The sequence below is a fragment of the Trachinotus anak genome, unplaced genomic scaffold (genome assembly GCF_046630095.1).
Source record: "Trachinotus anak isolate AG129_WGS33_773 ecotype Australia unplaced genomic scaffold, CSIRO_AGI_Tana_v1 ptg000002l, whole genome shotgun sequence".
Taxonomy (NCBI): Eukaryota; Metazoa; Chordata; class Actinopteri; order Carangiformes; family Carangidae; genus Trachinotus; species Trachinotus anak.
Genome location: NW_027273853.1, coordinates 5,208,149 through 5,232,979, shown reverse-complemented (window position 1 = coordinate 5,232,979; position 24,831 = coordinate 5,208,149). Strand labels below are relative to the sequence as shown.

General features: G+C 41.7%; 1 protein-coding gene across 1 annotated transcript; it reads left to right on the top strand.

The window, feature by feature from the left end:
• The first annotated feature begins 3,831 nt into the window (after positions 1-3,831).
• acanb (aggrecan b) lies at positions 3,832-24,078 on the top strand. The gene is made up of 18 exons (XM_071492188.1): positions 3,832-3,903; positions 9,558-9,636; positions 10,304-10,687; positions 11,111-11,285; positions 12,367-12,494; positions 12,612-12,905; positions 13,030-13,284; positions 13,808-13,982; positions 14,166-14,293; positions 14,437-14,730; positions 15,283-15,393; positions 15,627-15,737; positions 16,493-17,770; positions 18,019-18,177; positions 19,709-19,791; positions 20,001-20,145; positions 20,599-20,781; positions 21,790-24,078. Exons 2-18 carry the CDS (start codon positions 9,564-9,566, stop codon positions 21,879-21,881), a joined length of 4,068 nt encoding a protein of 1,355 aa, XP_071348289.1. The 5' UTR covers positions 3,832-3,903; positions 9,558-9,563; the 3' UTR covers positions 21,882-24,078.
• The last annotated feature ends 753 nt before the right edge of the window (positions 24,079-24,831 follow it).

Below are 24,831 nucleotides of genomic sequence, written 5' to 3'. Positions count from 1 at the left end.
TGGACTGAGTGCATATTAATGACAAATATTAATTAATTCCTGCACTGTGATTAGTGGTCACTGGTGGGAGTGATGCTACCTACATAAACTTATGCAAAACCATGGTGTTTTAAGTGACATATACAATAGCAGTGTCTTAGATAGAAAGCTTTAATGTTGTCAATAAATGAGCAGAGCTGTAGAGCAAATGGTCAAAATTGACAGCCACAGTTGGACTGAAAGATCTTGTAGTTTTATGAAGTTGATATGACAGTCAGCTTAAACATCTGTGGCATTATAGTTTACATCTTAACTAACAGCATGAATGAGTTTTTGTAAAGAAGAATAACTCTCCCTGTTCCAGAAAAATGTGAGAGCATAAGTCTTCCATAACGAATAAAGTGGAAAAAATGGCTATGGTCTTGTAGAAGGAGCCCAGATACTTTTCCTTTGTCTGACATTCAGTTTTCCTGTCATAGAGCAGCTGTAGGGTTTAGCTCACCAACAGTCTTGGCTGCCTCTACCTTGAGAGAGACAAATTCTTTCTCACAAACCAAGACAAGCCTGTCTGAGCTCACAGCGACTGTTAATGGTTTCTTCTATGTAACAAAACTATAAATGTCATATATGTCTCCTTGGAGAATATTTGAGTTTTGACTCCATTTTTGAAATCACTAGCTGCTTTCCATCTCAGATAAAAACTACAGGAACATGACACATTTTTGGGGCTTTTGGCCTAAAGATTTGAGAAGCTTTCTTGTGACTTGCAGAGCGCCATTTGAAAACCTTGAACCTGCTGGGAAACACATCTTTTCTCTTCAGCAACTCCTAGTGAAGCACCTTTGCTCAACAGCTTCCCAAAGAAGATTTGCTCAGCTGCCAACATTAGAAACCTGTGGTTGTAGAGGCCACATAACTATGAATGTGCAAGAGAATGTCGATAAAAAAGGGCATGTGTCACCAGGCAAACTTTCCCTGTGTAAAAAAAGCTGCAGCATAACCCTATAAAATAGATGTTTGGAGGCGGCGTGGGATAAAAATGTCCTGGTGTCTAAGTTTCTGTGCCGCTCTTTGAGATATGTTACCCAGCAACAGCTGATTGACATGAATGATGGTGAGTAAACCTGCTGTTTCTATTTCATCCGTGCGCAGCTGCTGAATAAACAGTGAGTTTGCAAATAAGCACAGAATTAGAGTAAATCGGCTGTTAATACATTTCCCTTTGAAGATGTAGATGGCGAGTGTGCGTCAGTGAGTGCACGGAGCACACAGCCAGTATTTACACCTCTGAATAGAGTTTGGTGGGAGACGAACAGGAGACACGCCTTTCCTCTACCTCAAGCCAACATTAGCATGTTTAACTTTAAACTGAATGCACACAGACACGAACGGCAGACACATGTGGGAGCACATATGGGTGCTGAAACGAGCACACACGTGCATGGAAACACGTGTTCACACAAACACACCTCATGATTTTGGTCTTTTGACCAGCTGCTTTGCAAACACACACACCTCCTCACACAATAACACACACTCCTTGAGATTTCTGACCATAAACGTTTAACACATATTTCATGTTCTCTAATATAATTAAACAGATTTGCAGTTGGTTTTTTCCTCCTATTTTATTGAAATATGGAATCACTTGAAATCACTTTTATATACAGCACCTCATTTCTTTACCACAGTGCTGTGAATCTATAAATATTTCAACATGATGGAGTGGAACATTAAAGATGGGAGACTGCCTTTCTTCTACGAGTGCATGCCCGTATTGTTATCTACAGCATCTAGCCATCGCAGCAGAAGATGCCAGGTAATTCATCTTTATTCATCTTAACCATCTGAGCAGAGAAACTGCCCAGAATCAGTCAATCAAACCCATTTATTTTGCCGAGTACAAAATGAATGTACTACACCTTGCTTTGGTGGCATTGATGCAAATTAGCCAAGCAACGAGGTGGACATGTTGCACCACAGCCATGGAAAAATACTTGTATCTGTAGTAAGTGGATGTAGGCAGATAAAACACTACCAGAGGAGGTAGAGACAGAAAAACAGCCTCAGTCTCTCCATCTTTGTCTATTATTTTTGCCCATCAGGACACACTCTTATCCTGCACAGTACAAGAATCACAAAACCTTACAGCAACCTGATCCATATTCATTTCCTATTTGCTCTCAGGCAGCATGAGCTGAAATATAAACGTTCTCCTCATCAGTAACATACTGTGGACCAGCGGTTCCCAACCTTTTCTAACTCATGGCCCACTTTAAAATCTCAAAAATGTTGACCGCCCACATCTGAACCAATAACAATACTGAGGCCAAACAATGCCGGCTCAGAGCACTTTCTATTTTAATTTCTATTGTAATGATAATGATTTAAGATTCAGGACTGAATTGAAAGCAGGAGAAACACGCAGGAAGCTAAATTTTTCTTTTTATCTGATGTAGGGAGGTCACTTGTTGATTCACCATCTGTCTCTTGACTCTTTCATTATAATCTTTCCTGTTGCTGACCAGCTGTCCGTTTTGATAGTCCTGCTTTTGCCATGGATGTAATCTCTTAGTGTGCAATCAGACTGAGATAGCAAACAAGTGTACAATAGGGTTCTGCGGCAACATAAAACTATCATTCTATCATTGGCCCATCACAGTGAAAGGGCCTTGATATGAGAAGAAAAAAAACAATGAAAGGAGTTTTATCTTAATATAATGTAATACAATGTAATTTAAAAAAACAATGAAAGGAGTTTTATGTAATTATATATATATATATATAATTAAATTTTCACAAAAACTGTACTGTTCTACTGTTGCAAATGATTTATTGGCCCACTGTGGCCCACAGGTTGGGAGCCACTGCTGTAGACTGTAGTCTGGGATTAAAAATGAATAACTGTCTACTGTCACACTAGCTCTTCTGTGCTCTGCACAGGCAGTGCATAGACACAGCAGTGCTACAATCATGCTCACATTGACAATGTCAAGATGCTGCTGAGGATGTAATGTACACTGGCACCTCTTTGGTTTGGCATGTTAGCATGAACATGTAGAAAATTTGTTAGCACTAAGCACAAGGCACAGTTGGCTGATTTGAAAGTCATTATTTCTGCTGTAAAGGTCAAACTGAAGTTTAGACCTGATGATGGTGCAAGTTGAAAAGTGAGAGGATCACCAGAGTTATTGCAGTTCGTCCATAGAGAAGATGAATCCCTGTACCATAGTCTGTATACATCATGGCAATCCTGAAGACATTTAACTCCACCATGTGGTATTCTCATCCCTGGAGCCATGTCTCTAGCTTGGCGAATAAAAAATGACACTTTGTGAGGGTCTGATGATCTGCCTCCACCACCAGCTGTCATCTATGAGCTCATTGGAAGTGTGCGACTTTCAGTCCTCTACAACTAGACCTTAAAGACCACTGAGTGAGTCCTCTGTGTAAGATCAACAGACAGCATATTCCATTAACCTGTGGTAGTAATGAGTGTGCTGATGAGTCACCTCAGTAACCTCTGTGTGTGTGGATGTGTTTAGGACAAACACCTCCACAGTAATGTGAAGCCCCCCCCCCCCCCCCCCAATTGTGTAATTTCATCAACCAAGTTTCCAGCATCAACCACCATTCAAACCAATAACAATGGGATAATTTGCTCCTTTCTTCAGCTGGAGATTTTGTCTGATTCTGTGTTTCAGCTTTGATATTCAAGGCTGTTTGTATGACCTCACCAACTGGCAGGAGAGGACCACTCTCTCTCTCTCTCTCTCTTGCTCTTCCTTCCCCTCCCTCTCCCCCTCTCCTTCCAGCATCTAAATGTGTGGCAGAGTTTGAATAAAGCTTCTTTCTGCTCTCCTACACAGGCAGGAGCAAGAGGCCCCTGGAGTCGCTGGCACTGGGAGCTTTGGAGCATCAACGGTACGTTTTCAATTCACCACTGGAGCCCCTAACAAGGAATACTGGGAAGGGGTTTTAGGGGATTCTCTGATTCTTCTTCATCCTCTGCTTGGGGGACAGGTATTGATTCAGGTACTCAGATGGCAAAACAAAGGTAACCTCTGGAAATTTCTTTGTCAATATCAAGCAGTTCTGCTCTCTGGGCAGTTATTTTAAGTAATTTTTAACTAATATAACTCACATTTGATATAATTATGATAAAATGTGATTTTTCATAACTTTAAATCAGTTTTGTTGTGGGAGTTTATTTGCTGGAAGTCTGGTCTCTGAGCTTTGCTGACTTGATGTTAGTGAGGTAATAATGGAGTTTACAACTTGCTAATTCTTGATGTTTGATTTGTTGGTTTAATTTCACAGCGCTTCACAGCTTTGTTGGAAGAAATATACGTTAATGGTGATTTCAAATGTGCAATATAATGTGGATTAAATTGGAGCAGGAAATTGTTGAAATTCTGTGAAGAATATGGATATTAATCACATTTATATGGTCAGTTTGGATCCTGGATGGCTTCTCTGGATGGAGGGTAGCATGTATGAAATTGCACTGCATTACAAAATGTACTTTTTCTGAATCTGTGTTTGTATGAGATTACTGATGAACATTTAGTTGGCCCTTTTTTCCGATGCCTTGACCATTTTTGATATTTATTTATCATCTAGACCAAATGGTTCCCAACATCTTTGGTTTGGGGAAAAATGAAGCAATGTCTACTTGTAACCCCTTCTGCCAGTTTGGACCATTTTAACCACAGAACCACTTTTTTGAATAATTTCAAAGTCATATAATTAAACAGCAAATGCTAGTTCTGTTTTCATATCTTGTAATTGTCTCCTGACCCCTTACATTTATCTTGCCACCCCTTGTGGGGGACCAGCACAGACGTAGACCCCACACAACATGTGGAATAAAATGCTAAAATGTGCAACAGCGCTCCCTGACAGGTGACTTAATGACTGAGCTGAGCATGATTACAGCTCTTTATAGATCAGACGCTGCAGTCTCAGTGTTGATCAGTAGAGATGAATCATTCAATTCTCACACAAGCTCCAACAATATGGTTTTCATGTTGGAAGCAGATCCTGAGTTCACAGAGGTCACAAATGGAAAAAAAAAGTCAAACTTTTATTTTCCTTTTGAATCTAAATTCTGAGTGGAGCAGCTGTGCAGCACAAAACGGTGTTTGATTTTTGGGAAAACAATGCCATATAGGAAACTACTGTCAAAGAGTGACATCCCGTTACTATGGTAACGTCAGGCTGTGTGAGTGCATGTTGTGAATTATAATTCTCAGGTGTCGGAAATGAAAAAAAAACAGTTCACAGTGGGCTCAGTTAAAGCAAACATCTTCACACTTTTTCATACTACTCAGAATAAATGCACAACTTTGTTACAGCCGTCAGTGTGTGTGCGTCTACATGTGTATGTTTCACTGACTAATGTGCACATGATGCTCTTTGATCTTACACTGCTGACTGTGAGGACATGTACTAATGCACCTATAAGCACCTGTGAATCTGATTTTCCCCCTCCACCCATCTCACTGTACAAGAGTCCGTGTGTGTTCTCAAACACAGGTCTTACAGTGTGTGTCAATACTGACACATGCACACACACTTTCTTTACCAGGGGCATCGGACGTGCGCTCCCGCACATCCCCTTCATGATCTATGAGTGTCGGCCTGTGTTTCTGTGTGTGTATGCGTATCAATGTCGACTCTGTTCTGCTGCTGAGGGACTCAGGGTTGAGGGTTGGAGGTTTGGAGGAGAGTGGGTGGAGGGAGGGGGGTGGTGAGGTGGTGAAGGCGGTGAGCCTCCCCTGGATGCCCGCCTTGTGTTTACCTTGGCAGGGTTGCACCCCCCCCCCCCCCCCCCCCCCCCCCCCCCCCCCCCCCCCAAGACCCTGCCCCTGTCCGTTGCTGGAACAGACCAAGGCCTTATTGCCCTCCACCTCAGCTGGGAGCGGAACATACCACAGTGGCTGAACAGGGGAGCAGCAGCCATCCCACTGACTGAATGGGCACACTGTGGAGAGAGGGCTGATTGGCTTGACCTGCTCAGGTGTGGCTATAGCTCGCAAATGCTGGTGCACATTATAAAGTGGCCACAGTTTAAAAGATGCATTAAAGAGAGCCAAGGATCTGCTCAATGATTGGATAGAAAGCAATGAGAAGGTTTTGGTTGGCTTGGTGAGGGAAACAGGGGAAGGTTTTTGCTGGTGTCTTCTGTGTTCATGCATTGTGAGAGTGTGAGTAGAGTTTGATTGCTGCCTGGTTATTGCTGTCTTTATCCATTTCTGGGAGGCCTACCTTGACGGTGAGAATATATTACTACTAGGGTAAAGCACAGACAGGAAAACGAAGCACCTTCTCATGTAAAGAGGTAAATTCTAACAGCCCAGTATCACAAGAACACACAAGAAAAAATGCACACAAAACATTTTAACATTTTGTTAAAGGATGAGTAACCTCTGGCCACACCCAGTATCAGTAATGGTTGTGGTTGGGTGTGGTCAGAAGTGTGCAGCAAGGTGACAAATGAAATCAGGGAGTGTCAACAAAAGCATGATTTTCAAGTTGCTCTTTAATGGAGATAAACTTCGTAACTTGCTTCTGTAAGCTGTGCATCATATTTTTAATCCGATGGATGACCAACCCAACAAAGCCAGTGTGACATTATGAAATATCGTACAGCAAAGGCCTTGTTCTTGACTCAACAATTTGCACCAACTTTCAACAATTATCCAAACAGAACTCGACATCCATCATTGAAGATGTAGAGATACCAATTTCTCCACTGGCAGGGGCTCAAAAAACCAACTTTGATTCCTGTCATTAATAGGGGAAGTTAATGGGAGGCTGTTGTTGGACAGTAGTTTGGGGAAACCAGAAACAATCCAGAAAAGATGGGAAAAGTTGTGAATGAGCCCAACAATGTTTGAAAAACCTTGAAAATCCAGGTGTAATAATAGAAAAGTCAGAAAAGGCTAAAAGTCAGTAATTTCCCCCAAAAGTGAAGAATACCAAAAATACCAAAACACCAGCGAGTTACAACCCGTCATGACTGAACATCACAGACTGATGATAAAAGTATAACAGTGTGTGATTATTCCAGGGTGGATGTCTACACATAGTGTGTGGTATTTTGTGTTTCCGCCCAAACTGGGCCAACAGCCACTCTGAGGCAGATCTTAGACAGCAGGGCAAATATTAGTCCTATTGGAGTGTGTGTGGAACTCTGAGAATGCTAGCAGCCCACACACACACACACACACACACACACACACACACACACACACACATATTCATTCATGCAGTTTGTAATACACACAGGCATGGATGAGTCTGCACAAAGTTATCATGCTTCTATAATGTCTATCCATATCAATATCAGCTTGTCAGTCATCTGTAACACACTTTGAATTGCACTGACCTGTATGAAAGGTGCTGTACAAATACAGTTTGAGTGATTGGTTAATTGATTGATGTGTTAAATACATTATACATGATGGTGTTTTTTAATGCTGAACTTGAAGGGTGACTGCATTCCTCCTCTGGCCTTTTACCACCAGGCTGCCAACCTCAGTTAAGCCACTGCAAATGCTATGTGACCGTGAGCTTCAGGTTTATAGGTTGTAAATGTCTCTCTGTGGCTGTTGGGAATGAACTGGGAGCTTTCTTCTGCAGCCCGTCCTGGGTCTTGTGAATGCAGCACAATGAAGGTTCAGTTGGGACTGGCATGTTTGAATGGTCTGCACGTAACGGCAGTGGAAAGTTAAGAGAAAATAAGCAATGTGGTAATCAGGGTGTGACACGTGGGTTTGTGATATTGAAAAGTATGTATCTGGATTTAAGTCACCAGTTGATGATCATAAATTAGATTTATGCTAAAAGTTTGAGTCACATTATCCAAAAATCATGATAGTGGAGTAGTGTGTGTGTAAAGATATATATATATATATATATATATATATATATATATATATATATATATATATATATATATATATATATATATATATATATATATATGTTTGATGTTAGTAGCAAACCCATCAGCAAAATGCTAATGTCTGCATCAACACTAACATACCAATGTTTAGGAGGTACAATAGTTACCATTTTGACCATCTTAGTTTAGTAATTTGCTAATTTGCACTAAACATGAACCAGAGTTGTGACTGATGGGGACGCCATTAGTTTTGCATTAGTTATTTAGTCATTAACTAAATTAATTGGACAAATTCAGTCATTGGGATTCATACTCTGGGCACCATGGATACTTAATGAAGCTATAGCTAGCGTTAGTATTAACAGCTGTTTAATTACCAGTCTAAAAGAAACATGAGTTCAGCATCAAACTTTTCCTTTACTCGCCAACAGCTGTCTCCAGAGGTGGAAAGCAACATCAGTGTTAACTCTTGTCTCTATCACATCTTTTCTTCTACTGAAATTAACCAGCTAGCCCAGGGCCTGCCTCTCTGACAGCGTCTCACTGTAGCCTCCAATCTGCCCTGAAGATGTAGAGCTGCTCAGTGGGGGTAATATAAACTCTTCTCTTGTGAATACAATGGCTGAAAGTCTTGTCAAGCAACAATCACAACCATCCGCTCCTGGCATGAAACCACGCTCAGTGGCAGAGAGAACTTAGCCTCTTTAATTTTATGGCAATTCACCAAATAGTTCTGAAAATATTTTGGACCCAAGTAGCAGACTAACAGACCAACATAAATAGAGCCACACAGCAAACATGTCTAAAAAAGGACAAAGACATTTAAATTTCAGGGCAGGTTTTACTATTTTTGGGAAGAATCCTGAATCATATTCACTGTGAATGGCACAGACAGACCTTCATGGTCTATTTAATTTATACACCTATCATAATGATGCAGATGTATTTGACAGCAGCAGATAGCGTTTCCCTGCCCTGCATGTACATTATAAATATACTGTATACATGCAGACAAAGAGACAAAGACACACACAAACATAAAACACTAAAAGGACGGTTAGTAAGATGGAAAAAAAGCCTCACTTTACCACTTTAGTTTTGAATAAATGGAAAAGTATTTGAGATGAATGAATCATACTTCTCCCTTTCTCTGCCTGAACTTATTTTAGCACTACAGACATTTCCTGTGCACAGAGACAGAGGGGGCTTTCATTCCTTCTCCAGCATGTATGGTATTTCTAAATGATACCAGAGACTCTTGACGTCCTATTTCCATTTTAGCTAATGAGGCTGACGCAATAAGCAAATGCGCTGTGTATCCTGGATAACATGGCACATGAATGTAGGAGTACAGGAGTTAGGAAAAAACACAGTGGCATACAGAGGTAGAGGAAATTACAATAAATGAAACCACTCATTCACTCTAACACTTACTTCAGTGTTCATTTCTGGTAAAGAGTTAGAGAGTTTGTATAGTTTTACACAGCTTCTTTACATTCACCGTCTCTGCTTTGGCTGAGCCAACTTCAGCCAACTTGTGATCACTAAAAGGCCAGATATCACTGCAAGCATTAACATAGTGTTCAGTAGCTTTAAGCTCTGCCTGTTCCTCATCATTAATTATCTTATCAAATCCAACTTAACTACATTTTTGTGTATTTTCCAGGTAACGATGACCCCCTTGCTTCTGCTGTGTATGTCCTTGCCCCTCATCTCGGCAACAGTAATATTTGAAGATCATGATGGTGAGTTTTGGAAAATTACATTAGCACTTGTTATATTTCTGTTTTCTTAAATGGGGTCTTTTCATCATCATCATCTGTGAAAATTAAGCACCTGTCTCCAGACTCTGTGGAAACTTGACTATTTGAAGACAATGATAAAAGCTGTATCATACTCCTATTCATCAGTCATGTCATATTTGTCTTGTGTGACCGGATATCTGATTAAAAGTAATAACAAATGCCACTGATGTACTGGCCAAATCAGCCTTTTTTGCCCTTTTGTCTCAGTTTCTACCCCCAAAAAAGTGGCAAAGCAGTATAAAGTAGGACGAAGTAGGCCTCTAGAATAAATGTTTTTGAGATGACTGCTGCTTGGTTGGTAGAGCAAGTTGTCCATTAATTCAGTTGGTGGATCAATGCTTGGCTCCTTTGTTCCACATGTTGACGTGTCTTTGAGCAAGACACTTGAACATGTGGATTGCTCCTGCATTGTTTGGTAGTCCTGCCACTGTCAGTGTGTGAATGTATGTGTAGGGTAAGTGCTTTGAGCCTTGCAAAAGTGCAGCCCATAGCTCAGAAGACTGTAAAAGAAAATTACCAAAACATACATCTGCGCTGCACATTTGGTTGTATCCACATTAACAATTAAAAATACTCACAAATCAACCTTGATGTATCTTGTCCCCAGAATTGGATGGCACACTCCGTGTCAGCATCCCTATGGAGATGCCTCTTCGCCCTCTGCTGGGAGGCAAGGTAGTGGTACCGTGTTACTTCCAGGACAACACTGTCAATGACCCCGGAGCCCCGACCATCACCCCACTCTCCCACCGCATCAAATGGTCCTATGTCACCAAGGAGAAAGTCACCACCATCCTGGTGGCATCAGAGGGAAAGGTTCAGGTGGAGACAGAGTATTTGGACAGAGTGACAATGGTTAACTACCCCCTGGTGCCCACTGATGCCACCTTGGAGATAACAGAGCTGAGGTCCAAAGATTCTGGCACCTACCGCTGTGAGGTGACGCATGGCATCGAGGACAACTACGACTCTGTGGAGATCCAGGTTCAGGGTATGCTACACTTCAACATATTGGATTGTTTAGTTTACCACAACATAAAACTAGAAAGTCTCATCAACCTCATCAAACATTTTATACCTCCAAATAAACGTTCAAAGTTTCAAACATATCTTGCAGAAAAATCCCATGTGTTTTCTAGTCTAGGCATTGCCAACCATTTTACCTAATTCTGTATTTTCCCTCAAAGACAAGTACTTTATGCACATGTACAGCCCATTCTGTAATATCACACTGCTATATAAGATAAGAATAAAGACCTTTAGAAACTCCATCCACCCACTCAGCTGGCTGCAGATTTAAACCACTCACCTCTGGAAACATTCAAGAAAAAAACGAAATTATCAGAAAGTTCGTAAAATGAAAGTTATCTCATCACGGTTCTTCTGTCAACTGCCCACTTTCTGTATCTCGCAGGTATTGTGTTCCATTACAGAGCCATCTCCACCCGCTACACCCTGACGTTTGAGAAGGCCAAGGCTGCCTGTATCCAGAACAGTGCCACCATCGCCACTCCAGCCCAGCTCCAGGCAGCCTACGATGATGGATATCACCAGTGTGATGCCGGTTGGCTCTCTGATCAAACTGTTAGGTAGTTTTCATCCATCCGGCCGTCCAACCTCTAAACTGCTTATTTATTCAGGGTCATTGGGGACAGAAATGCACTCACACCCACGGACAAATTTCCAGTTCACCAGACTAGTATGTTACTGGACTGTGGGAAGAAACCAGAGAGAAAAGCCACACAGACACAAGAAGAACATGCAGACTCCACACAGAATGGGACAGCTAATGTATTTAAAACCGAGAATCTTCTTTGTAGTTGGACAAAATTGCAAAACCACAGTACCACAATACCACAGTCATGTCGTCATCTACTGTAAGTGGTGTGTTTATAGCGGTTCTGAACATCCACACTGGAGGCCAGACAGCGAAGTACAGAGGTGTGATCATTTAAATATGTCGAACACTTTCCAGACAGTATCTTGACAAAGGCTGCATAGCTTTGCACTTGACTATTATGTAAAGTGACAGAAGTAGTTATGTGGAGATTAAAAAAAAGAGCTTGAGAGAGATGTTTTAGATTCTGCCTACTCATCAGGTTGTTGGTTATGGAAAGTTAAAAACAGTGAGACATAGTGACAGCAACTTGGAAAAGTGTGGGGATGTGAGGTATTAGATGCTGTTTGCAATCTGTTATATCACTGGAGCTGTGTGTTATAATATTTATTTTATGTATTTATTTTAATTTGTTATTATTTCTGTCTCAGTGGGTTTAACCTGTTTAACTGTGTGAGTTGGTGTTTGGTGTGTTGGAAAGTGAATTCATGTCTGCAGAAGGAATAGCCTGTGTTCTGATGAAGTTAATGGAGATCCTATGAAATGAGATGAAACATACTGACCCCTTTAGTCTACGCTGTCCTGGCCAGAGATCAGAATCAGAATCAGAATCAGAATCAGTTTTATTGCCAAGTTTTCACAATTTTTTCTGGTGATTGGTGCAATTGAGGGTCAGGGGGATTGTGTTTTGTGTTTGTTGTCTTTTCTAACATAACTGACATTTAAAACACATAAATGTTTTCATCACACCAACAGTTCTTCAATAAATAACGCAGTGAAAAATATGTTTTTACAGACTTCTTATCTGAAAACATCTCACCTGATTTCTCAAGGTACCCCATCCATGAGCCCCGGGAGCGTTGCTATGGAGACAAGGAGAACTTCCCAGGTGTGAGGACCTATGGAGTGAGAGACGTCAACGAGACCTACGACGTTTACTGTTTTGCTGAGAAGATGTCAGGTACACTCATCTAACAAGGGGAGCAACAAAAGCTACCTGACCCACCTGAACCCCACGTGAATATTGTACACACAACTGTTTCCTGTCATGTAAATGTGTTCGCTTCTCTCCTCCCAGGCAGAGTCTTCTACTCCATGTCTGTAGAGAAGTTTACTTTCTATGAAGCAGGAGATCAGTGTGCCAAACTTGGCGCCCGGCTCGCTACCACCGGAGAACTGTACCTGGCCTGGAAGGCTGGCATGGATGTGTGTAACGCTGGCTGGCTGGCAGACAGGAGTGTGCGCTACCCTATTAACATCGCCAGGCCTCAGTGTGGAGGAGGGCTTCTGGGAGTGAGAACTGTCTACCTGTTCCCCAACCAGACAGGATACCCCTACCCAGACTCTCACTACGATGCTATCTGCTTCCAAGGTAAAGCCTTCAGGGAGATTTTGTGATAAAATATCTATTTGGTTATGTTTTTTTCAGGGTGTATTCATCCTTTAAGTTGCAGACTAATAAGACATGTGTCAATAATGCAATCTGGTCTCCTCAGCTGGTGAGGATGAAAATGTCGTACCCGCGAGGACAACCCCTTTCCCTGACATCATTCGCATAACACCCGCCCCTGGTGTGTACCCAGGCCTCACTCCCTCACCTGGGGGTGAAGAGATCAGGGGTGGAGAAGTGGACACTCTCTCCCCGCTGCCCGTCCCACCCAGTGTGATAGACACATACACTAAAGTGACTCCTGTTGTGCAAGAGCCTGGACTCGATCTGACAGGCATAGATGCAGCCATGGCTCCCACAGGTAGGAAGTTGGTTATGTTCTCGGTTGATGACAAAATGTTGTGATTCTTTAGACTGTATTATTACATTTTAGATCAGCATAAACAGCGACAAGAGAATACAAGAACAACTGGCTCTGCCATTATAGCTACAGCATATTCTTCTACAGAGGGTAGTTGCCTTTTGGGAATTGGCTGGGTCATTACAATGTAGATAAAAGGCTGCTTCAAATTTTGACCTCATTTAAAAGAGCTTTTGGAATTGGACAGCCATGTTGAGTCATTACAGTTACCTACTTGGAGACGGTTCACTGCAATAGGAAAACAAAATCAGCGTCATGAAGTTAAACTTCCTCTCATACATGCTCACGGGGCAGCAAATAAATGACTTCAAGATGTTCAAACTGAATATATCACCATAATCTGCATCAGGAAAAATGCATAAATAAGGAAGTAAAAATCAGACTGAACCAAGTAGGCTTAGCAAAAAGAATTACCTTAAGACAAAGTTAAACAGTACTTCCTTCCCTCTTTCTCTTTTCCCAGGTGTGGTGTTCCACTACAGACCCATCACTGGTCGGTACACCCTGACCTTTCTGGAGGCTCAGCAGGCCTGCCAGAGCATTGGGGCAGTCATTGCCAGCCCCCAGCAGCTGCAGGCCGCCTTCGAGAAAGGTCTGCACCAATGTGACGCTGGCTGGCTCCGTGATCAGACTGTCAGGTGAGTCAGAGGAATCTGTAGGACAATCTGATCTATATATACAAAATGTTTAAAACTGCAGGGAACAGTATCTGGAACACCGTCTGGAAATAGTTCATTTTGCATATCAAAGCTAATCCCAGAGGGGGTGTACAGTGAAACAAAGCCTTATTACGCTTTACTACCATCCTCTCTCACGATCAGGTATCCAATCGTGTCACCCAGAGATAACTGTGCAGGTAATCTGCCACACCTTCCAGGAGTCAGGTCCTATGGCCTGAGACCAGCCAGTGAACTTTACGATGTATTTTGTTACGTGGAACGTCTGCAAGGTGAGCAGCAAGAACCCTCTCACACCCTGCAGCAAATTACTAGACTTTATATGTACCTTCAGCTTGTATTTCAATCTGTGTGTGTATATCTACTGTATCTGTTCTGAGCTCTTCTGAATGCTGTTGAATGCTTATTCTCTCAGGTGAGGTCTTCTTCACCAGTGACTATGACAGCTTCTCCTATGAGGAGGCTGTGCAGCACTGTCAGAAACTGAACACCACCCTGGCCACCACCGGGCAGCTGTACGCTGCCTGGAACCAAGGACTTGACAAGTGCCGTCCAGGTTGGCTGATGGATCGCAGTGTCCGCTACCCCATCACAACCCCCAGGTCCCACTGTGGAGGCGGCCAGGTGGGGGTTCACATCATCTACGCCTTCCCCAACCAGACAGGATTCCCTGATGAGCACTCACGCTACGATGCGTACTGTTTCAAGGGTAGGAAAGGATCCGTTCATACTCAAGATTTTAATGAAAAGAAATAAACTCATCTAAATCCCTCTTAAATACGCTCAATTTCTTAACTATCCATATACAACCTCAAGTGTTTAAGTGTATGTTACACATGTACAACACATACTTCTCAACATTCATTTTGATTCAGCATAAGAATTTGATACTGTATTACTGTATTAAAAAATAGAAATTACAATTTGAACACGTGAACACTAACTAACAAGTGTCAGCTAAGTAATAGACCTGAAATTTTTGCGCCATGAAAGGTGGAGTTGAGTTCATCTGACAAGGTTGTTGGGATACATCAGACCAATGTTAGCAACCACTGCTGTAATGTTATTTATAATCCAGTTTTCAAGCTGATACAATGATGTACATTGTTATGACATTGACAGTACTATATTATCATTATCATCTGTTGAAGAGTTGGTTTTGGCATCTCACTATATACAGCATATGTTGTTTTCCCAGCACCAGAGTCTGGCTAAACTAAACTGTTATCTAATTTTGTCATTTTGTCAATTTTTTTTTCAGCTGACGTCTCACTTATTCACCCTGAAAATGACACCAGTGTGGATCTGACAATAGTGACTGTGGATATTATCAATAAGACGACAGCAATAATTGATCACCTTGCTCCCACTGGTAAGACAGCAGCTGTATTATCATCAAAATACATAGTTTCAAAACTGGACAGTGAAATTGCCAAAGTAGTTTGTTGTTTAATATTATTGTTACTATCGCTATCCATTATTATACATAGGGCAGTTTCCCAGTCTATTAAATATTTATTTGCACTGTAATATTTCTAAGGATGGACATCCTTGTTGGAAATTTTACAATAATCTCATGTGGTTTTGTGTTTTGTTTGTTTTTAGTTGAACCTACTGTTGTCTACAATGAAACAGAAACCAGTGTAAATATAACTGAAATTACTGAGGTATTTATCAACAAGACAACCATCACAACTCACCAAGTTGCTCCTCCTGGTAAGACAGACAGAACTCAGTGTGAATGAAAACTGTCTTGGTCTTTTACTTTCCCTGTTTCCCTGCTTGCAATCATCAAAGTGAATGTTTTTCTTTTGTAAAGGTGGCCATAGTAATAATATAATTGAGTACTACTTGCTAATAACGTCATTTTAAAGCTGTTATAAGTCAATAAGAACAACTTTTTGGTTGCCAGGTTGTGAAAAACTCCTTTCATTGTTGGACCATTTAATTACCTACTTTCTAGAAAATGGCTGCAGATGATTTGTACTAAAATATATGTATTAACATCTTAGTAACACTTTACAACTGCAGACTTAATGGAATAAAACCCTTCATTAGGGATTTATGACTGCACTCTATAAGCAGCAGCATTTGGTAATATCATTAAGTAGCATGGGATCATGGGAGTTGTTTTCTTCCTCATTGCAGACAGCGAAAAGAGAAAAAGTTCTAAAAAGTGTATCATAAAGATAAGACTTAAATTTGAAATGGACAGTTACTATGATTCAAATCATGGATTTCACAAGGTTTGGAAATTGCTGGAAACACTTAGGATAATGTAAGGATATAACAGTTGTTTTTAGACATTTTGATGCCGAAAAGTTACATACTATAACTTTAAACAAGAATAAAGCTATTGGTTACAACCTATAAACCATTCATTAAAATGTGGTACTCTCAAACTAAACAGAATATTTCACTTCACTTCACACTTTCAGTATCTAATGTTTTTTTTTTGTCCACATTCTAAGTGTTTCCCCCAGTGAGACCCACTTCAACACCAGCTCCTGTTGATGTGTCAGGTTCTGGTTCAGCTGATCATTCAGCCAGTGGAGAGATCTCAGGAGAGTCCTCCACTTCCAGTGGTGACGCCTCTGGTTCCAGTGCCAGTGGTGACGCCTCCAGTGGCAGTGGTGACGCTTCCGGTGCCAGTGGTGACGCCTCCGGTGACAGTGGGGATGCCTCTAGTGCCAGTGGGGACGCCTCTAGTGCCAGTGGGGACGCCTCCAGTGCCAGTGGGGACGCCTCTGGTTCCAGTACCAGTGGGGATGCCTCTGGTTCAGGACTGCAGATCACCTACAGTGGACACACAGACATCTTCTCCGGAGACGGATCTGCCTCTGGAGCTCCCCAGGAAGCAGAAGGGGGAAGCACTGTAAGCTTCGCATCTGGAGAACTGGGCAGTGCTTCTGGATCTGGGGAGGGGATTCAAGAACAACAATCTGGCTTTGGGGTATCAGGATCAGCATCAGGATCAGGTTTCACCAGTGCAAGTGGGGACATCAGTGGTAGTGGAGAATTCATGATCATCATGGTGGATGGAAAGATGGTGGAGGTGTCAAAAACCCACAGACAACCTCATGAGCAGGTGTTGGGCAAGGGAGGCATCGAGATAATTGAATCAAGTGCATCCGGATCAGGAAGTATGTCTGGGTCGGGCTCTGGTGAATTTTCTGGCATCTCATTTGTTGACCACAGTGCCTTTGACATGACAGTTCAGCCATCTGGTGAGCAGGAGGTGTCTGGATATCGTCCTTTTGGATCAGGGTTCCACAGTGGCTTTCCTAGTGGTTTTCCATCCGGTGTGTCAGGCAGCGGTTCTGCCTCTGGAGACTCTTTCCAGCAACGTGGTGATGTCATCTTCATAACAGATGATGAGCTGATTCAGGTGACCGTACCGCCACTGGAAGTCCATACTCAGCAGGGCCGTGGGGTGGTGGAGATAAGCGGGGCAGGAAGTGGGTCAGGGATCCACCATGAATTCAGTGGCACTCTGGAGCATTTCTCAGGAAGTGGAGCCCCTCATGAAGAACTGACCGCTGGGAAGCTTTCTGTCGCCCTGCCTCCAGGATCTACAATGACTTACTCAGAGTACATTACCAGTCTTGGTCAATCAGGACTTGGGGAGGAAGAACAGGAAGGTCACACAGTTGTTGTGACTCCCGACACAGCCTACACTAGCCCAACCACACCACCATCAGTGTCATTAGCAACCCCTGCCGTTGTAGAAGAGCCCGAAGTAGCGGAAGGTATGTGGTCTAGGTGTTTACTGTACTTCTGCTATCATACTATACCATATACTTATGATAAAGTGGAGGAAACTGTTATTTTAAAGGTAAAGTCTCTTTCTCTCTGCACACTCAGCACGTTGTTTTTCATGCAACATAACTGCAAAACTAGAAAGAGTTGGATAGTGATATACTATAGAAATTCCACCTTATATGTGTATTTGTGTTTTTGACTAAATGTGTTTTGATGTGTATATTTATGTGTGTAGCGGTACAGGGCTGCGCTGAAGGCTGGCTGGAGTTCATGGGCAGCTGTTACCTTCACTTTGCGGAGAGATACACCTGGTCTGATGCTGAGCAGCGCTGTCAGGAGCTCAACGCTCACCTGGTCAGCATCACCTCCCAGGAGGAGCAGAATTTTGTCAACTGTGAGTAAATCTGCATTGTCAGCTCATGTCTCACTTTCTCATGTACTTTAATTTTTATCTCTTCCAAGCATCTTGAGCTGTCGCCATCTTTGTAGTGTACAGGAAGCATGGTCGTTCTCATTGTTTACTTGCTTTTACTTACCTTTTTTAGCAATAGTGATAGAGATAATGAGGAAGGGTGGGGAAGGAGAGTGGCACGACATACTGCGTCAAACAGTGGACATTACAATTATGTGGTATGCAAGTTTTGCTTATGCCAACTCTTGTCTCTACCACGTCTTTTCTTCAGCTGAAGTTAGCATGCTACAGCTAGCCTCCTCACCACTTTTCCAATAGCAACTCACTGTAGCCTCCAATCTGCACTGAAGACGTAGCACTGCTCAGAGGGAGTATTATAACCTGGCCAAAGCTCTTGTCATGCAACACCACTACAAACTCCCAACAAGAAACCACATTTGGAGGCAGAGAAAACTTACAAATAGCCCCAATAACCATTAAGACCACCAGAGGGACTCCAGACTGGTTCTCCTCTGTAAATCCTCTTATGATTTCTCAACTCTGACTCTTTAAATAGAGCTGCTTTCCCTGTCATTCCCATTGACTGAGAATTCCTGCAGCTACTCTGATCTCCAGAGTAGCTTATCATTCAGAAGCTTGGTCCACTATACTGTCGATTGTCGACAGTGTTGAGTTAAGCTTGAGAGAAGAATCTTAACGTCAGATAATTTGGTGATATTTCTTTTGCAAACATCTAGGGGAAGATTTAGATGGTAGACCAGTATTGATCCTGGAAGTACGTCTGATAGCAGCACAAAAGACTCAAAGTAACGTCACCTTTACCTCCACAATAATGTTACATTAGCCTGTCTTTTCATACTGTGCTGGCCCACAGGTTTTTGGAGTAGTATTGTTGTGGGTTCACAGAATAATTTAGTCCACAAAACCAGTTTCTTTCAAGAACCGATGACAGAGCATTACTAATTGCAAAATGCATCTCATTGGCAGCAGCAAAAGAGATCAAACAGATAAATCAATTTCTGACCAAGAGATTTACAAGGCAGCAGAGGATATTGCTTTACTAATCAGCAGCTAAGTGGCAGTGTGTGATTCAGCACATGCATGCAGACTTTGCATTAAAACAGTAGGCTGATTTAGTTCATCCATTCATCTGTATATCACATTACTGTTCATTTTAATTCATTGATTAAAAAACTGTAGTACACGTTGATAAAGTTGTCATTTCCATAGGCTAGTTTTTATTTAGCTTTAGTCTCATTTTTGTTGTGAAAAAAAGCCAAGAATGAACATTTTTATTATAGTTTTCAGCGAAAACTGTTTATGGGTGGGAAGCTGTTGAGGGATCATGTCCTTGATTGCTGAAAGGCTGGCTGTGCTTTTTTCTGTGAGGCAATGATAGTTACCACAGGCCCCAGTGACAACAGAAGATCAAAAATCAAATGTGGTCAGTATAATTCATGGGGACATGTTTAATTTATTTCAAAACTAAGGTCTCTTTTTCTCTGAAATACAGCCAACGGTCAGGACTACCAGTGGATTGGACTTAATGACAAGGATGTACAGAATGAGTTCCGCTGGACAGACCGCAGTCCTCTGGTGAGTTTGGTTCAAGATTGTTGACGTAGTACTACTACTACTACTACTACTACTATCATTGTCAAACCTAGTGTTTCAGATATATAACTTTTCTCTGCCTCTACAGATTCAGTCATTTTAGAATCACCACTTTTTTCTTCATACTGTAGTTGTCTTATGAGTGCTCTCTGTTGAAGTATTGTAATTATAATGTACAATGATCCGCTCAGACCTTTGAGAACTGGAGGCCCAATCAGCCGGATAACTACTTCAACTCTGAGGAGGATTGTGTGGTGATGATCTGGCATGAGGGTGGACAGTGGAATGACGTGCCCTGCAACTACCACCTCCCCTTCACCTGCAAGACTGGACCAGGTAGGTTTACTGGACTGGAGTATGTGTCTGACTCTAGTGGGAAAATTTGCTTTGGATGTAAAACATACAGTTGGATTACTAAAGAAACTTTAGTTCACTGTGGTTGGAGATAATCTCAGTCAGAACACCAAACCAGGGAAGTAGCCCTGTGGGTAAACCATAACATTAGCTAGACATACAATGAATTCACACTATATCCTCATGCACAGTAAGACACTTTGGTTGATTGTGAAGAGTTCGTCAAATGGTTAATTTAAACTGATGATGGTCTGAGCAGTGAAATGCCTGATTGTGGTGTTGGCAAAGTATACACATAGCCCAACAAGATATCTTATCAACAAGATTAAAATTTAACTATGACTCAAAAACAAAAATCTTAACTGGGACAAAAATGAACCAGCAACCTCTATCAAGACGATCTCTGCAACCACCAACTGTCATTTGATGTTTCAGCCACATGCGGAGCTCCCCCTGAGGTGGAACATGGTCGGCCGATGGGCAGCAGCAGAGAGCGCTACCCCATCAACTCTATAGTCCGCTACCAGTGTGATGCAGGCTACACACAGCGCCACCTGCCTGTCATACGCTGCATGCCAGATGGACAGTGGGAGGAGCCACAGGTGGAATGTACAGAAGGTGAGGTTGCAGGGAAACGATGAAATATCAATATAAAATCCATATTGTGATAATGTTTGTATCTGCATGCAAGTGTAGTTACAGCTGAATAGGGCACAAATGAAGATCAGATACAGTGTGAAGTAATAAGACAAAACCAGACAGAAAAATTGTGATTGATAATAATAATAATAATAATAATTATCATTATTATTCTATATTATAAAGACCAAAGTACCTGGGCTTAATACAAAGAGTAAAACAGTATAAATAAAAAACATCTCAAATCAACATTGTGCAAAAAGATCTGACAGTGAGTGAAAAGACATAATAAAATATTGTATAAAATGTAAGCAATAATCAGGGATAAAACAATATAAGTAAAACATGGATCAGACATTACCAAAGGCTGAAACTACTGCTGAAGCCTGTAAAAGCTGTTGATAGTGAAGACAACCTTAGTGAAGTTAAATAAGCTAAAGGAAGAAGGAAAGAAGTAAGACACATCTATCAAAGCCATTTCCACTGCAGACCTGCTGCCCACTGTGATCACTGCTGTGTATCACAGTGAATGAATGAATATAAACACAGTATTTGCACGGTGAAGTTCCCTATTTGATATTGAGACAAGACAAAATAGAAGTGACTTCAGTGGAACCGCATTAATATAAAATATGACTTTGATAGAGTCAGCAGCAGGGAGAGGAGGGAAATCACATCCAACAAAGGTCCCTGGTCAGACTCAAACCGGGGACATTGTAATTCAGTGTTGATGCCTTAAACCCTTCTGATACCTGAGACTAATGCTGGATTTAAACCTTGTGTTTGAAATTCAGTATCATTGAGGCGGGGGTAATATTTTGTACAGCCCCTGCAGAGCTAACATTTCAACATCACACTGATGAAGAGCCCGTGCCAGCCCCTGAAATGGATCCTTTAGCCACACCACTCACCTCAGGGTGATTTATAAGTCCTTTGGCCACTCATGTTCACATGACATCATCAGTATGCGTACCTTTTCTCCCCCAGCCGGTGCCAACAGTAACAGGCTACACAAAAGATCCCTCAGGAGAAGAAGTAAAGGGGTCAGCAGCCGACAGGAACAGAGGAAGCTGCTCTGAGCAGGACTGAAAGGACATACAACAGAGAGCCACAAAGGACCCCTCTTGTAAAGAAGCATGGACACCAATGCAAATGCCCGACCAAAAAGATAACATTCCCTCTCATGTATATACACATACTAAAGCACATTTAGACAGTGATAGAGTAATTAACTGATGTTTTGGATGTTTGAGTGTCACTCTGCACCTTCTGGAGGCAGGTTTTCTACGTATTTATAGCGTCTAATTTATAGCTGTGATCCAGTATTTGGAAGAATTATCTCGAATGCACAAGTCAACATTTTCTGCAATCAGTTGCCAGCACTGCACACAAAGTAAGGTAGATTAAAAACTGTCAAACAGTGAAACAAAGAGTGACACACAAAGTCCAAAACAGTCCAATAAAAGTGTTCTCGATTGCAGCTGGATGATCTGAAGTCAAACACATTGTTACATAGACTTTTGCTATTTTTAGGGTATTTTTCTAGATCTGTGTTTCTTAGCATTTTTTATTTCTTTTATTCAGTCTTAGACAACAACTGTGTGCTTCAGACTGGTGAAACAAAAACTTACATTATAGGCCAAGACAATGATTCTCAAGCTTTTTGGTTGTGACTCCTAAAATTACAGCAATGAGTACATGTTACTGCTCTGACCTGCAATATGAAGATGGTGAAGCTGGGTTTTGTTTTACTTGAATTATCAGAGGAGTCCTTGAGGCTTACAGTAATTCAGTGTTGCACAAAAGCCCAAATCTGAGCAAAAGCAGAGGAAAAAATACATAAAAAACATGTTGGTGTGGTAGAAATTATTTTTTTTAATTATTAACTATCTTCCAGGGAACCCACACCGTCCTGTCACAACCCTCAGGTTTGAGAACCACTGTGCTGACACCACCACAGTATCAGATATACTGAAACGATTGTGCTGTTCCATTTGATGATGAATAGAAGTCCAAGTTCAAGACGTGATCAAAGTCACTGCAGCAAACCTGGATTGAAACAGTCAGCACTCAAGCACTTTTGGGAGTCTTCAGTCATGTCTGTGCTAATCATTTGAAATCCAGTGCATGTGAATAAATTAAAACAAACAAACAAAAAAAATCATTTTAAAAATCCTCATCTGTAGCTAACACACGGCAAGGAAACTGTACTGAGTTAACAAGTGAGATCTAGAGTATGACACTGAACTGGCTGGCCAGGAGGGGCCTCCAGGATGGTGCAAAACTCCACCTCAAAAGCTCATTTAATGTTGCAAAAGATGCACATTCAGTTTTTCAGGGTGGGGTTTATATTTGTGATTTCCAGTGACCGCTGTCAGCACTGTCTGGTGTGAGAATCGTGCTTTTTATCAGACGAATGACAAATTTCTCACAACTCTCTGAACAGCAGGATCTGTTAATAACTTAGCAGACAATTTAATTGTTTGATTAATTCATCATCAAGCTATTTTGTTGATTTGTTAGTTTAATTAACTGTTAAGTTGCAGTTACGAGTTTCCTATCAAATGGGCATGACTGATTTAACAGTCAGCTGTAAAGACAAAGACACAACTGGATTTTTCTATTCGAGCCCTAGACATCTGCGTGGAGGTGTCTGGCTGTGTGTCATGTGACAGGGTCTTATCAACAGAGATGTACTCGAAAAACAAGAATTTTTTGAAATGACGAGAAAGGACATGGAGGAGATTGAAGCAGAAGAGGAGGTTATAAAATGTTGACCATCACCCTTTAAGGTCAAGATGAACTTCAACACTGAGAGCAGGTAATCTGACGTCTCACAAAGCAACTCACAAACACTGAAGCAGCAGCCCCACACACACACACACACACACACACACACACACACACACACACTCGAACTGGACACAAAAACATACTAGACAATATGAGTGAGCCAGGCAACGCCACAAAGATTGCTCAAAAGATTTGTATGTTTACAAGTAAATAAATGAATTCAAGTCAAATTACTGTATCTTTTTTGAAAAAAAAAAAAGTCAACATTTAAATGATTGTGTTGAGAACAGTTGAAGAAAATCAGTGATTATATAAAAGTGTGGGTCTGTGATCATTTGATTATTAGAAATATCCATGAACCAAAACATATGTAACGTTGCACACAGACATCACGTCTGCTGTGACTTTGTTCAGATCCCGAATCCTGATGTGAACATACAGTATACTTGTACTGTGCTGTACCAAATAAAACTTGGAATCATCCGTCTCTGTGAAATTATTCACCCTGTGTGCAAAACTATCACCGTGTTTGGTATTAGGCAGTCACACTGGGATCTGTGCAACATATGAAAACCCCAGTTCTCTCAGTTTCTTCCCCTGCAGCAGGTAAATCTGAGGTGAACTCTGCAAGTCAGAGGAACAAACCTGGCATTTAGTTTGTTTTTACCTTTCTGTGGAGCCCAACCGTGAAAAAACACACAGTAAATAGCTCCTTCATTGGCCTCTACAGCGACTACCTTCATCACTACAGTGACTGCAAACAGATCTGCTGTGTGGGTGTGTGTGCGTCAGGGAGTGTAGCCCTGCATGTATATTTGTACATATGTGGTTGCATGTTTATATGCATCAGTGTGGTGTGTTTGTGCAGTCTCACTGTACATACCTCTGCATGAATCTGATGTGTATGTGCCAGTGTGTGTAGGCATGTAAATCTATATGTGTGTGTGTCCACTCATGTTTAGCCAGCAGGTGTAAATAGGATGTGTTTGTAGAAGCTGCCGGCCATATAATCACTGGCACTTCTGTTTGCCCCCGGATGCAGGAGGGCGTAGCAACGTGTTCGATTCCACTCGTCTAAAAGAGCATTGAGTCCAGACAGAGTGGCGCGTGTTAGCTTTACATAGTGGGTGTTTTGTGTGGGTCACTCACCCATCTCACCTCCTTGCCCAGGCATTCCTGTTTGAACAGTGAGTGACACTGTACCAGGGTGTGAGCGCAACAACCAGCAGAGGTTTA